This window comes from Cricetulus griseus (genome assembly GCF_003668045.3).
Source record: "Cricetulus griseus strain 17A/GY chromosome 1 unlocalized genomic scaffold, alternate assembly CriGri-PICRH-1.0 chr1_0, whole genome shotgun sequence".
NCBI lineage: Eukaryota > Metazoa > Chordata > Mammalia > Rodentia > Cricetidae > Cricetulus > Cricetulus griseus.
Window position 1 is genome coordinate 230145482 of NW_023276806.1, and position 12869 is coordinate 230158350.

The 12869-nt window shown below is 47.4% G+C and overlaps 1 protein-coding gene across 1 annotated transcript; it reads left to right on the forward strand.

The window, feature by feature from the left end:
- The first annotated feature begins 330 nt into the window (after positions 1 to 330).
- On the forward strand, positions 331 to 3151 carry LOC100760208 (HLA class II histocompatibility antigen, DO alpha chain). The gene is made up of 5 exons (XM_027388668.2): positions 331 to 471; positions 1779 to 2027; positions 2231 to 2512; positions 2600 to 2735; positions 2920 to 3151. The coding sequence occupies exons 1-5, from the start codon at positions 390 to 392 to the stop codon at positions 2921 to 2923; spliced, it is 753 nt and encodes a 250-aa protein (XP_027244469.1). The 5' UTR covers positions 331 to 389; the 3' UTR covers positions 2924 to 3151.
- The last annotated feature ends 9718 nt before the right edge of the window (positions 3152 to 12869 follow it).

Below are 12869 nucleotides of genomic sequence, written 5' to 3' on the forward strand. Positions count from 1 at the left end.
CTGTGGTTTATTTTATCCAGTGATTTCCCTTTAAAGTTTCTTATTGTATTTTATTTCATTTTTTACCCCAAATTTGTCCCGAGGGTTCCTTCTATCAGCTGGATGCTTTGTCCCAGCACAGCCCCTTGGTGCTCTGAGACCTCCCCGATCCTTTCTGAAGCCCCTTCTTGGAGGATGAAGTGACAGGTGACCCATGGCCTCCATCCTTCTCCACCCAGGCTCTCTGCTTCTTTACCCGGCAACAGACCCGTTAACTCAGAGAACTGCTCTGATTGGTTGCTTACAGCAAGGGTCTTCCCCTAACCTAGATCTGTTTCTCTTTACCTCCATCTTGCTCCCTCGCTCCCCAAATAGACGTTGCTAAAGCGCCACCCCCCACACCCTCAGTAATGGTCCTCCCTGTGGAGCTGGTCCTGGCATTCCACACCCTGATAAGCTTCCTGAATCCTCAGGGAGTACGGGCCATCAAGGGTAAGTACCAGGGGCCCGGGACACCTGGGGGTGGGAGGGGACCTAGGGTGACACTTCCCTGTGCTAACACAATGTCTCCCTCTCTCTCTCTGGTATGCGGGCGGGCGGCGACTCTGCAGACAAATCCCTGCAATTCTGTCACATTCACTCTGGATCCAGCCACCTGCTGCGCCAGGGTCTCCTCTGGGCCCCTTTTACATTCAGAGTCCGCCTCGTTCCTTCCTCTTTTCTGAGACCCATGCCCACACCCGCCTCACTGCACAGCACCCCGGCTCCTGTACCACTTCCTGGCTCGCAACACGCAATTCCCATCCAGCTTCCCTGAAGCTCCTCCACTGTGTTTATATGTGAGCTCCTGGCCCTCACACACAGCCCCCCACATCCAGCTCCTAACTGTGGAACTCTGAAAGGGTTGAAAGGTAGTCCGGGTATCCAGGAAACCGCGCGCCCGCCCTGCCATGGAGTGAGTGAGGCCCATTCTATCATCACTCTGAGATGGAAGCTGGGACGTAAACTTCCGAACTCCCCCCCCCCCACACACACACACACAGGGTTTCTCTGTGTAGCCCTGGCTGTCCTGGAACTTGCTCTGTAGACCAGACTGGCCCCGAACTCAGAGATCCTCTGACTCTACCTCCTGGTGCTGGGATTAAAGGCTGCTCCACTACCGCCTGGCTTGAACTCCTGACTTTATGTCCAGTGTATCCTACAAGGCTTTGGGCTCTTCTGTCTCCCTCTCCACCTCCAAGTGTTTATAAAACAGAGTTTCATTTACCTATGTGGCCAGGCTGGTCTTGATCTTCTGATCCTCCTGCCCCCACCTTCTGAGTGTGTTGCTGTGCCTGGCTTGTGGAAAGCTGTCCTTCCCATCGCCTCAGTCTCTGGGTCATAGATCTTAATTCACACCCCTGCTGTCCCTCGCTCACTTCTACGAAGCCTCTCGTGGCCAAAAGCTCCCCTTAGTGCTTCACCTTAGCCGTTTCCTCCTCACCCCAAATTTACCATTGTACACACAAGACCTGACAGCGTGGCTGTGACTACAGCTTCAGCAGATGGTGGAAGACTGGAAACTAAGTCCTTGCGTGGGCACCCCGCTTCCCAGCCTGCTTTGCTAGCTCCACCGTTCATGCTCTGGCCACGCCCCTCTGTCCTGTCTCTCCCATCTCTCTGCAACTCTTCAAGGGTCTGCTATGGCATAACAGGACTGTCCCCGCACACAGCCCAGGACGAGGCCAGGCTGAGACTCAGCAGGTCACACACCTGAGTGACACTCACTTCTCTTCTCATCCTGCCCTCGCCCAAAACAGCCGACCACATGGGCTCCTACGGACCAGCCTTCTACCAGTCTTACGATGCTTCTGGGCAGTTCACACACGAATTTGATGGGGAACAAATTTTCTCTGTGGATCTGAAGAACGGGGAGGTCGTGTGGCGTCTGCCTGAGTTTGGGGACACCCAATACTCGAACTTTCAGAGTGGCCTGGCCAGTATCGCCATGATCAGAGCTCATCTGGACATCTTGGTGGAACGCTCCAACCGAACCAGAGCCATCAGTGGTACCTGGCCCTCCCTCTGCCCCACCTATCTAGGCAGTGGAGGGGACTGGACAGGATCCTCAACCCCCCTTCAGAGTCCTCCGGTCCCCTCCTGCCCCAGCAGACACCACCCCAGAGCACTCCTGCAGGTGGCCACATGGGAGGACGGGTCCCTTAATCTTGGCCCTCGTAAGGCCCGGCTGTAAGGGTCTCCTTCCTCACAGTGCCCCCCAGGGTGACCGTACTCCCGAAGTCTCCTGTGGAGCTGGGAAAGCCCAATGTCCTCATCTGCATCGTGGATGATATCTTCCCGCCTGTGATCAATGTCACCTGGCTGCGCAACAACCAGCCAGTCACTAAGGGAGTGGCCCAGACCAGCTTCTACACCCAGCCTAACCACAGGTTCCGGAAGTTCCACTACCTGACCTTTGTGCCCTGGGCCGAAGACATGTATGACTGCCGGGTGGAGCACTGGGGCCTGGAGGCACCGCTCCTCCAGCACTGGGGTACGGAGCTCCCTCTCTCGTGCCTTTCCACGTCTACTCTACTCCAGATCCCTTCCTGCGTCCTCTGACCCTGGATTTCTCTCCCAGAGCCCCAGGTGCTTACTCCGCCGCCGGACACCACAGAGACCCTGGTCTGTGGCCTGGGCCTGGCCCTCGGCTTTATGGGCTTCCTTCTGGGCACCGCTCTCATCGTCACAGGCCTGAGCCCGCGCAGCATCCGCAGGTGCAGAAGCCCGGGGAGTCTGCGGGTGAAGGGAGGAGGGCATGAGTGTGTCGGAGAGGGGAAATCAGATTCTGTGAAAAGCAGAGGGGAGAAGAGGGGAGGATAGGGAATAGAAAAGCAGGGGTTTGGCCAAGTAGGCAAATGAATGCGAACAGCCTTGGCCACCTGGGTTTTGCTACTTTAGGTAAGTACTCCGCTGAGAGAAACCTGTGATCAATGCCCTCTGAGAGAAACCCCGTGGATTCCCAGCAAGCTTCTGGAAGCTTCCTCATGCTCAGCTCCAGCCTCCTACAGTGTTGACCTCCAGGGGCATTAACCTCTGTTCTTCAAGTCCCTCGTTTTCCGGCCCCCAAACCCCCAGCAGAACTTGTGGGGCACAGTCTGCTACCTCCAACCCCAGCACACCCCCAGCTCCCGAGTCATCCAGACCTTTGGCAGCCGCACTAAATTCTCTTAATGGTGTTTGCCCTCTGTCCTTTGTATGGGGTCTGGGACAATACTTACAGCTGAGGGATTGAGGGATGCCTGGGCACGGAGAGGAGTTCTGGGTGGTGACTGCCCAGCACGTCCACATTGGTGAACGCTAGCCCATCCATCTGTGGCTTGTTTGGTCCACACTCTGTCCGAGGGCCATTTCGCCGGGTTTTCGGGAAGTTCATGTCCTGATATTAGACTTCAAGGAAGTATCCAATAATTACAACTCCCCCAAACAACGCTGGCTTTGTAAGGCACCGGGTGAGGGGTGCTCACAGGGATTCTGCTCCTACATGAACACCACCTCCCTTTTGGACTTTCCCTGGCACCCTGTGCATGACAAACAGCTACCCAAGACTTAGGATGGCCACTTCCTTCAGTGGTGATCATCACATTAGGCAGGAGGACAGCACAGTGGGTCTACAAGATACCTGGAGACTAGAGGTCCCGGGATGGAGAGATGCCTCAGTGGTTAGAGCACTGACTGGTCTTACAGAGGACCTGGATTCAATTCCCGGCACCCACATGGTGGCTCACAGCCATCCGTAACTCCAGTTCCAAGGGATACTGTGCCCTCTTCTGCCGCCACCATCCAAGCACCAGGCACACATGTGGTACACAGACATACACGCAGGCAAAACACTCATGAATACCAAATTGAAATAATAAGCAAATCTTTAAAAAATTTTTTTTTAAATTTCATTTATTTATTGTGTATACAACATTCTGCTTCCATGTATATCTGCACATCAGAAGAGGGCAACAGATCTCATAACGGATGGTTGTGAGCCACCATGTGGTTGCTGGGAATTGAACTCAGGTCCTCTGGAAGAGCAGTCGGTGCTCTTAACCTCTGAGCCATCTCTCCAGCCCATAATAAATAAATCTTAAAATAAGAAAACACGGAATGTCCCGGTGATCCACCACCAGCTCTCTCTAACCATGTGGGCCAGAAGATTTTAACCATGAGCAAAATTTGAAACACGAGAAGAGATCAGTGAATGTATAAGGCCGTTCATGTCAGTCACCAAATGAGTGATGCAGATTGGGGGTTTCCAAGCAGGGATGCTTTAGGAGTCTCTTGAGGTCTTCTGGATTAGAGTCTCAGGGGTGGGAAAGTCGAGACAGGAACTCTGTACTTAACACACTCTAGAGGACTCTGATGTCACTGTCCTTATCCTAGGCTGAGGTCTGGTAATGGGACTCCTGACATGGGTGCTATTGGGGGCCATTGGCTGGAACCCTGAGATCTGAGTTGGACCAAATGGCCTTGTGGAGAAAATGGGTTTGTGGTTTGTTAGACCAGCCAAGTTGTTCAAGATATAAATTGAATTGTGAGTTTGGTCCTGGGAAGGAAGGGGCTGATGAAGACTTCATGGGCTTCCCAGGAGGGAGTAGATTGGAAGAAGTTTACCAGAAAATATTGAGGAAGTGGGCAAAGTTGTCTCAAGTCAAAGGTCTTTGTTTGCCAGCAAATGGCAAGGTCTTCTACAACCAAGGAGAAGCTATTTACCATAAAGGCACAGGGGCAGTGCACTGAACCCAGGGAGAGTTTTATCCTGTCTCCTGGGAACGAGCTGGAACCCGACAAGCCAGCAGAACGGAGCCTGTCTTCTTTCTGGGCCACTCGGCCCACATGTGTTAGCCACGCCCCTCACCTGTCATTGCCACCTGTAGGACTAACTCCCAGACACACTTTCAAATACTTAGAAAATGACCAACTAGCCAAACCTGGGGAGGGCACTCACCCCTGTCCAATGTACTCAACGCAGGGACAAGATCCCACAGTCCAAAGGTTCCATGGTGAGGGGTTGGGTTGCAGCAAGAGAGGATAGCCTAGCTCCTGGACGACTCCACAGTAGTCTGTCATTACCTTTCTTCCCTCTTGTATTCACTCACTCACTCACTCCCTCTGGGCTCATTTAGAGCTAAATGGTCACCAGGCTCCCTGGCTCCAGCTCCCCCCCCCCCAATTACAGGGTGTTTTCCTTCAGGAAACAAACATCACCTCTCCCACATAAGGACAGCACCAGTTCCCGCTTCTGTCCTCCAGCCAAGCCTGACCCCCTCTCCTCCAGGTTTCACTGAGATTTAGGCCATGGCCTTTTCAAATCCCCTGCATACATAGCTTAAAAGCCAAAAAGTGATACAGGATTTGTGACCAAACCCCTCCACGCCCCCGCCCCCTGCCTTACCACAGCCTTCTTCTTAGAGACAATAGCTTTCAGCTGTCCTAACAGACTCTGTGAGGTTTGGATGAGGTTTGCCTCCACCCCACCCCATGGTGTGGCGGCTGGGTCCTCAGTGTGAGTGATGTTGAGATAGAGGGACCTTTAAGTTATGAGGTCAAGGGGAGGTTCTCAGGTCACTAGGCACAATTGCCCCCGGGGGGGGGGGGGATTGAGGTAGCTCTGGTAGTGAGTTGTAATGCACAGCCTGACCCCAACCTCTCTCTGGCTTTCTCTCTGGCAATGTGGCCTCTCTTCCTCCCACACACTCCCCTCCGTGGGGTATCCCCAGTCTTCAGGTCCTCACCGGAGCCTGGCGTTGTGTCCTTGAACTATGAATGGAATGAATCTGTTAAAGGATAATAGCATTTTGTTAATAGAAAGTAGATTACAGAAGCAGGCAGTACCACAAGGGATGGATTACCACATCTTGATGGATTTTGTTTTTGTTTTGAAACAGGGTCCAGTTACATAGCCTGGCCTCAGATTCAGTGACCGGTCAGCCTCTGTTGGGGTCAGAGGTACATTAGTACCTATCTCAACTCTCTAGTTGTAGTTTTCATTTCTTTTCTTTCTGTTGAGGAATTTACTTAACTATGTAAAGGTGTGCTGTATCTGGTTATGTTGTGGAATATTGCTTTAACCACGTAAAGATGTGTTGCATTTGTCTAATTACTTAAAGATGTGTTGCCTGCCTAAGGCGTCTGATTGGTCTAATAAAGAGCTGACCGGCCAATAGTTAGGCAGCGAAGGGATAGGCGGGGCTGGTGAGAGAGAAGGAATCTAGGCTCTAGAGGAGAAGCTGCCAGACAGACAGACGTGGAAGAAGCAGGAAGCAATACATACAGAAGAAAAGAAAGGTAAAAAGCCCTGAGGCAATATGTAGACGAAGGGAAAAGGATTGATTTAGGTTAGAGAAGCTGGTTGGGGGCGGGCCTGACCATTTGTAATTAAGAATAGGTCCCCATGTCTTTATTTGGGAGCTGTGTGATGGCCCAAAGAGAAAGCCTGCTACATCTTTCTACTACAGTAGGGGAGGAGACGGGTCATGCTTTGCTTCACAGGCCTCCTTCCAACACCACTCGGACTTACAGCAGCTTTTTGTGACTCTGGCTGGCTCGGGGCTCACCAGTTATATCTCTGCCCACAAGCAGTAAACTATAGAGCCAATCACCAGCCTATTTCTCTGAATATTTCCTGTTTCCTGGGGGACTTAGTTCATTTCTTTTTTGCTTGATTTTGGTTGTGCCTGTCGTTAACCATCAAAATTCAGACGCATAAGGTGCCCTCCCAACTTTTGGTCAGGAAAAAAAAAAAAAAAAAAAAAAAAAAACCTCCCAGAAGGGTGTCTGCTCTTACTAATTAGTCCTCAGTGCGGCAGCCATCAATCACCCTGGCTTCTCATCAGGCCTCTGTTCCTTGTTTCCAGTCACCGCCCTTCTGTGGCTGGTACCTTGTTCTGTCAGGTCACATGCTCCTTGGCTTCAGAAATGTCCTGCAAAGGAGGCCAGCTCTATGCCATGTGGGTGGAGGAACATGGCCTCTTTCCACTGTCACCCTTGGACAGTATCAAGAGTATTATAAAGGTCAAGGTTGGAAGTGATTCCCGTGAGAACATCTAAGCGATGTCTCTAGTCGCTTGGCTTCCAGCTGAAAAAGCCAAAGGGCATTCAGAGTCCTGGAACCTGGTGTGAGTCTGGGTAGCACTTTCCCTTCCTCCTGCCTCAATTCACACGTGTGCCCATTCCCGACAGGGTGACGATCCTTCTCAAACTCCAACAGTGTAGTGGCATATTATTTATGATTTATTAAAGCTTGCCTGAGGATTCAGAAAGCAAAGTCAGCCACAAGCCATAGAAACCAGGCACACACTAATCCCAGCAGCCAGAAGCTAGAGGTGGTGGTACACACCTTTAGTCCTAGGACTCAGGATGAAGAGGTAGACGGATCTCTGTGAGTCCAAGGCCACCCAGATCTACACAAGACTGATCCAGTCCTAAAGAGAAACATCTCACACAAAGATGATCTCAGTGCCTGGGATCACACGCCTTTAATCCCGGCATTAGGGAGGTGTATAAGACAGGAGCGAGGTGAGTATCAGCATTGATTCTCCAGCCATACTGAGGATAGAATGGTTCAGTATCAAGGATTCATTCTCCAGGCGAGTTGAGACTAGGAACACCCCAGCCCTGTTAGCAGTAAGAGCTCTCTGGAAGCTTGGCTGTTTTGCTTCCCCCATCTTCAAGTTGAACCCCAATACCTGTCTCTGAATCTTTTATTTTTCATGTTACATATTGGTCTTTTATTTATTCATGCAACACAACAGCTTTACCCTTATTTCTAGAGACTCCCCCAAGATGTGTCTGCCTTTCACACTTCTTGCTCCTCTAGAAAAGGAAGGTCTGTGCCTGGCAGTTCCAACCAACACTTGGCACACTGCGCCCAGTTCTGTTTTATTTGTTCCCACCTCAGCCTGCTTCCCCTGGCCTGCACTGGCTCCATCATGCTGACTGACACACGTGTAGGCCCTGTGCTAGATCAGTCTCTCTCACTGGGGACTGAAGCCACACCAGGCAATACTCTTTCACTCAGCTCTGTCTTCATTTCTATTTGGAGACAAGGTCACCCTAAGGTTCTCAGCCTGGCTTTTGCTCTTTGTAGCCCAGGCTGGCCCTGAACTTGAAATCCTGCTTCAGCCTCCAGTAGCCAGGGTTCTAAGCCCATCATGGAGAATGCTCTTCATAGGTAGTGATATTAAATCTATTCATAAAGTCAAGAGTCTGGAAACATCTTTATTACTGTATTGTTATTATGTATACAGTGTTCTGCCTGCATGTACACCTGCACAACAGAAGAGGGCACCAGATCTCATTACGGATGGCTTTGAGCCACCATGTGGTTGCTGGGAATTGAACTCAGGACCTCTGGAAGAGCAGCCAGTGCTCTTTAACCTCTGAGCCAGCTCTCCAGTCCCTGGAAACATCTTTAAATCTTAAATCTGGCTCAGAACCACTCTGACCTGCTGTGGGGCCATCATTGGCGGGTCATTTCTTGCTCGTGGTTATTTATTAATTTATTTTTTACATTCCAATCCCAGTTTCCCCTACATTCTCTCTTCCCACTCCCTCTACTCTCCCCACCTCCCATCTGCTCCTCAGAGAGGGTGAGGCCTCCCCTAGGAAGTCTACCAAGTCGGTCCCATCATCTCACCGAGGCAGGACCAAGGCTACTGATATTTTTTAAAAGTTAATCTTGTATCCTATTACATTGCTGAAGATGTTTGTCAGTTGTAGGAATCCCCTGGTAGAACTTTTGGGGTCACTTATGTAAACTATCATATCATCAGCAAATAGTGAGAGTTTGACTTCTTCTTTTCCAATTTGTATCCCTTTGATCTCCTTTTGTTGTCTTATTGCTATAGCTAGAACTTCGAGTTCTATGTTGAATAGATATGGAGAGAGTGGACAGCCTTGTCTTGTTCCCGATTTCAGCGGGATTGCTTTGAGTTTGATGTTGGCTGTTGGGTTACTGTGTATTGCCTTTATTATGTTTAGGTATGTTCTTTGTATACCTATTCTCTCCAAGACCTTTATCATGAAGGGGTGTTGAATTTTGTTGAAGGCCTTTTCTAGTGAGATGATCATGTGGGTTTTTTCTTTCAATTTGTTTATATGGTGGATTACATTGATGGATTTTCATATGTTGAATGATCCCTGCATCTCTGGGATGAATCTTTCTTGGTCATGGTGGATGATTTTTCTGATGTATTCTTGAATTCGGCCTGCCAGTATTTTATTGAGTATTTTTGCATCTATGTTCATGAGGGAAATTGGTCTGTAATTCTCTTTCTTAATTGTGTCTTTATGTGGCTTGGGTATCAGGATAACTGTAGCCTCATAAACAAGAGTTTGGAAATGTTCCTTCTATTTCTAGTGTGTGAAATAATCTGAGGAGTATTGGTATTAGATCTCTTTGAACATCTGGTAGAATTCTACACTGAATCCATCTAGACCTGGGCTTTTTTTGGTTGGGAGACTATTGATAACTGTTTCTATTTTCTTAGGGATTATAGGTGTGTTTAAGTTGTTTATCTGTTCTTGATTTAATTTTGGTATGTGGTACTTATCTAGAAAATTGCCCATCTTCTCAAAGTTTTCCAATTTTGTGGAGTACGGGTTTTTAAAGTATAACCTGATGATTCTCTGGATTTCCTCAGTGGCTGTTGTTATGTTCCCCTTTTTGTTTCTGATTTTGTTAGTTTGGATATTCTCTCTGTGTGTCTTTGGTTGGTTTGGATGAAGGTTTGTCTATTTTGTTGAATTTATCAAAGAACCAACTCTTTGTCTTATTGATTCTTCGTATTGTTTTCTGTGTTTCTATTTTATTGATTTCAGCCCTCCATTTGAGTATTTCTTGCCATCTATGCCTTCTAAGTGAGTTTGCTTCTTTTTGTTCTAGTGCTTTCAGTTCTGTTAATTCACTAGTTAGTGTGGGAGTTTTCCAGCTTCTTTTTTTTCTTATTTTTTTTATTGGTTCAAATTAGGAACAAGCTTGCTTCACATGTCATCCCTTCTCCCTGATCTCCCCCAACCCACCCCCTCAACCCCCATCTGCCCCCCCAATCCACCCTCCACTCCCCAGGCTCCCCAAAGTCCACCGCATGATCCTGGGCCGGGCCTTGGCCCATGTGTACAGGCCAAGAGTGCATTCCTTCACGTGGGTTGGGCTCTTAAAATCCCTTCTTTTTCCAGCTTCTTTATGTGGGCACTTAGCGCTCTGAACTTTCCTCTCAGCACTGCTTTCATTGTGCCCCCTAAGTTTGGGTATGTTGTGAGGTCATTTTCATTAAATTTTAGGAAGTCTTTTATTTCTTTATTTCTTCCTTGACCCAGTGATGGTTCAATTGATCATTGCACAATTTTCATGTGTTTGTGGGCTTTCTGAAATTAATGTTGCTGTTGAATTCTAACTTTAAGCTGTGGTGATCTGATAGGGTACAGGGATTTATTCCAATTTTTTCTGTATCTGTTGAGGTTTGCTTTGTTTCTGAGTCTATTTATGAGAAGGTTCCATGAGGAACCTTGAAAAGAAAGTATACTCTTGTGTTTGGGTGGAATGTTCTATAGATGTCTGTGAAGTCCATTTGAGTCCTAACATCTGTTAGTTCCCTTATTTCTCTGTTAAGCTTCTGTCTGGCAGATTTGTCCAGTGGTGAGAGTGGGGTGTTGAAGTCTCCCACTATTAGTGTGTGGGGCTTGATTTGTGATTTAAGCTTTAGTAATGTTTCTTTTACAAGTGTGGGAGCCCTTGTGTTTGGGGCATAGATGTTCAGAATTGAGATTTCCTCTTGATGGATTTTTTCCTGTGACGAATATGAATGACCTTCTTTATCATTTTGACTGATTTTAGTTTGAAGTCTATTGTGTTAGATGTTAGGATAGCTAAACCAGCTTGTTTCTTAGGTCCATTTGATTGGAAAACTTTTTTCTAACTCTTTACTCTGAGGTGACGTCTGTCTGTGAGTTTGAGGTATCTTTCTTGTATGTAGCAGAAGGATGAATTCTGTTTTTGTATCCAGTGTTAGCCTGTGTCTTTTCATAGGTGAGTTGAGACCATTTATATTAATGGATATTAATGACCAGTGATTGCTAGTTCCTGTTATTTTTGTTCATGTTGTTGGTGATAGCATTGTGTGTTCAATTCCCTTCTTTGTGATTTGCTGCTGTAAGCTCAACTATTTCCTGTGTTCTTGTGGACATAGGTGATTTCCTTGGTTTGGTGTTTTCCTTCTAGTACTTTCTGTAGGGCTGGGTTTGTGGATATGTATGGTTTAAATCTGGTTTTATCATTGAATATCTTGTTTTCTCCATCTATGATTATTGAAAGCTTTGCTGAGCAAAGTAGTCTGGGCTGGCATCCGTGGTCCATTAGTATCTGTATAACGTCTGACCAGGACCTTCTGGCTTTCATTGTTTCTGTTGAGAAGTCAGGTGCAATTCTGATAGGTCTGCCTTTATATGTTACCTGGCCTTTCTCCTTTGCAGCTCTTAATATTCTTTCTTTATTCTTTATGTTTATTGTTTTGATTATTATGTGGCAAGGGACTTTTTTTTTTTTTTTTTCGTTTTTTCTTTTTTTGGTCCAATCTGTTTGGTGTTCTGTAAGCCTCTTGTACTTTTATAGGCATGTCCTTCTTTGGGCTGGGGAAGTTTTCTTCTATGATTTTGTTGAATACATTTTCTGTGCCTTTGAGCTGGACTTCTTCTCCTTCTACTGTTCCTATTGTTCTTAGGTTCAGTCTTTTCACAGTGTTTTGTGAATTTCCTGCATGTTTTGTGTTAAGGATTTGTTGGATTTAAAATTTTCTTTGGCTGATGAATCTATTTCTTCCAAATTATCTTCAATGCCTGAAATTCTCTCTTCCATCTCTTGTATTCTGTTGTTTATGCTTGCATTTGTGGTTCCTGATTGTTCATCCAGATTTTCCATTTCCAGAATTCCCTCAGTTTGTGTTTTCTTTATTGCTTCTATTTCAGATTTCATGTCTTGAATCATTTCCTTCACTTGTTTGTTGCTTTTTCTTGGTTTTCTTTTTTTTAAGAAAATCACTCATTTAACCTTTATTTTATATGCATTGGGCTAAAGATATCAGATCCCTGTAACTAGAGTTATAGACAGTTGTAAGCTATCATGTGAGTGCTGGGAATTGAACCCAGGTCCTCTGGAAGAACAGTCAGTGCTCTTAACCACTGAGCCATCTCTCCAGCCCCATTCTTGGTTTTCTTTAAAGGATTTGGTGACATATTCCAATTTTTTGTTTGTCTTTTCCTTCATTTCTTTATGAGAATTTTTCATTTCCTCTTTAAGGGCCTCAGTCATCTTCATAAGTCATTTTCAGGTCATTTTCTTCTGCTTCATCTGTTCAGGTCTTGTGTTGTAGCACCACTAGTTTCTAGGGGTGTCGTATTGCTCTTTATATTGCTGAGTGTGTTCTTACCTTGTTGTCTACACATCGGTTCCTCTAATCGGTATGGGTGAGGCTTGTGCTTCGGGTTGGGGGTCTCTCTTTCTCCGGTTGGTATAGTTGGGGGCTGTGGCTGCGATGACTGCTCCTTTGGGGGGTCTCTCTTTCTCCGGTTGGTATAGTTGGGGGCTGTGGCTGCGATGACTGCTCCTTTGGGGGGTCTCTCTTTCTCCGGTTGTATAGTTGGGGGGCTGTGGCTGCGATGACTGCTCCTTTGGGGGGTCTCTCTTTTCTCGGTTGGTATAGTTGGGGCTGTGGCTGCGATGACTGCTCCTTTGGGGGGTCTCTCTTTCTCCGGTTGGTATAGTTGGGGGCTGTGGCTGCGATGACTGCTCCTTTGGGGGGTCTCTCTTTCTCCGGTTGGTATAGTTGGGGGCTGTGGCTGCGATGACTGCTCCTTTGGGCACA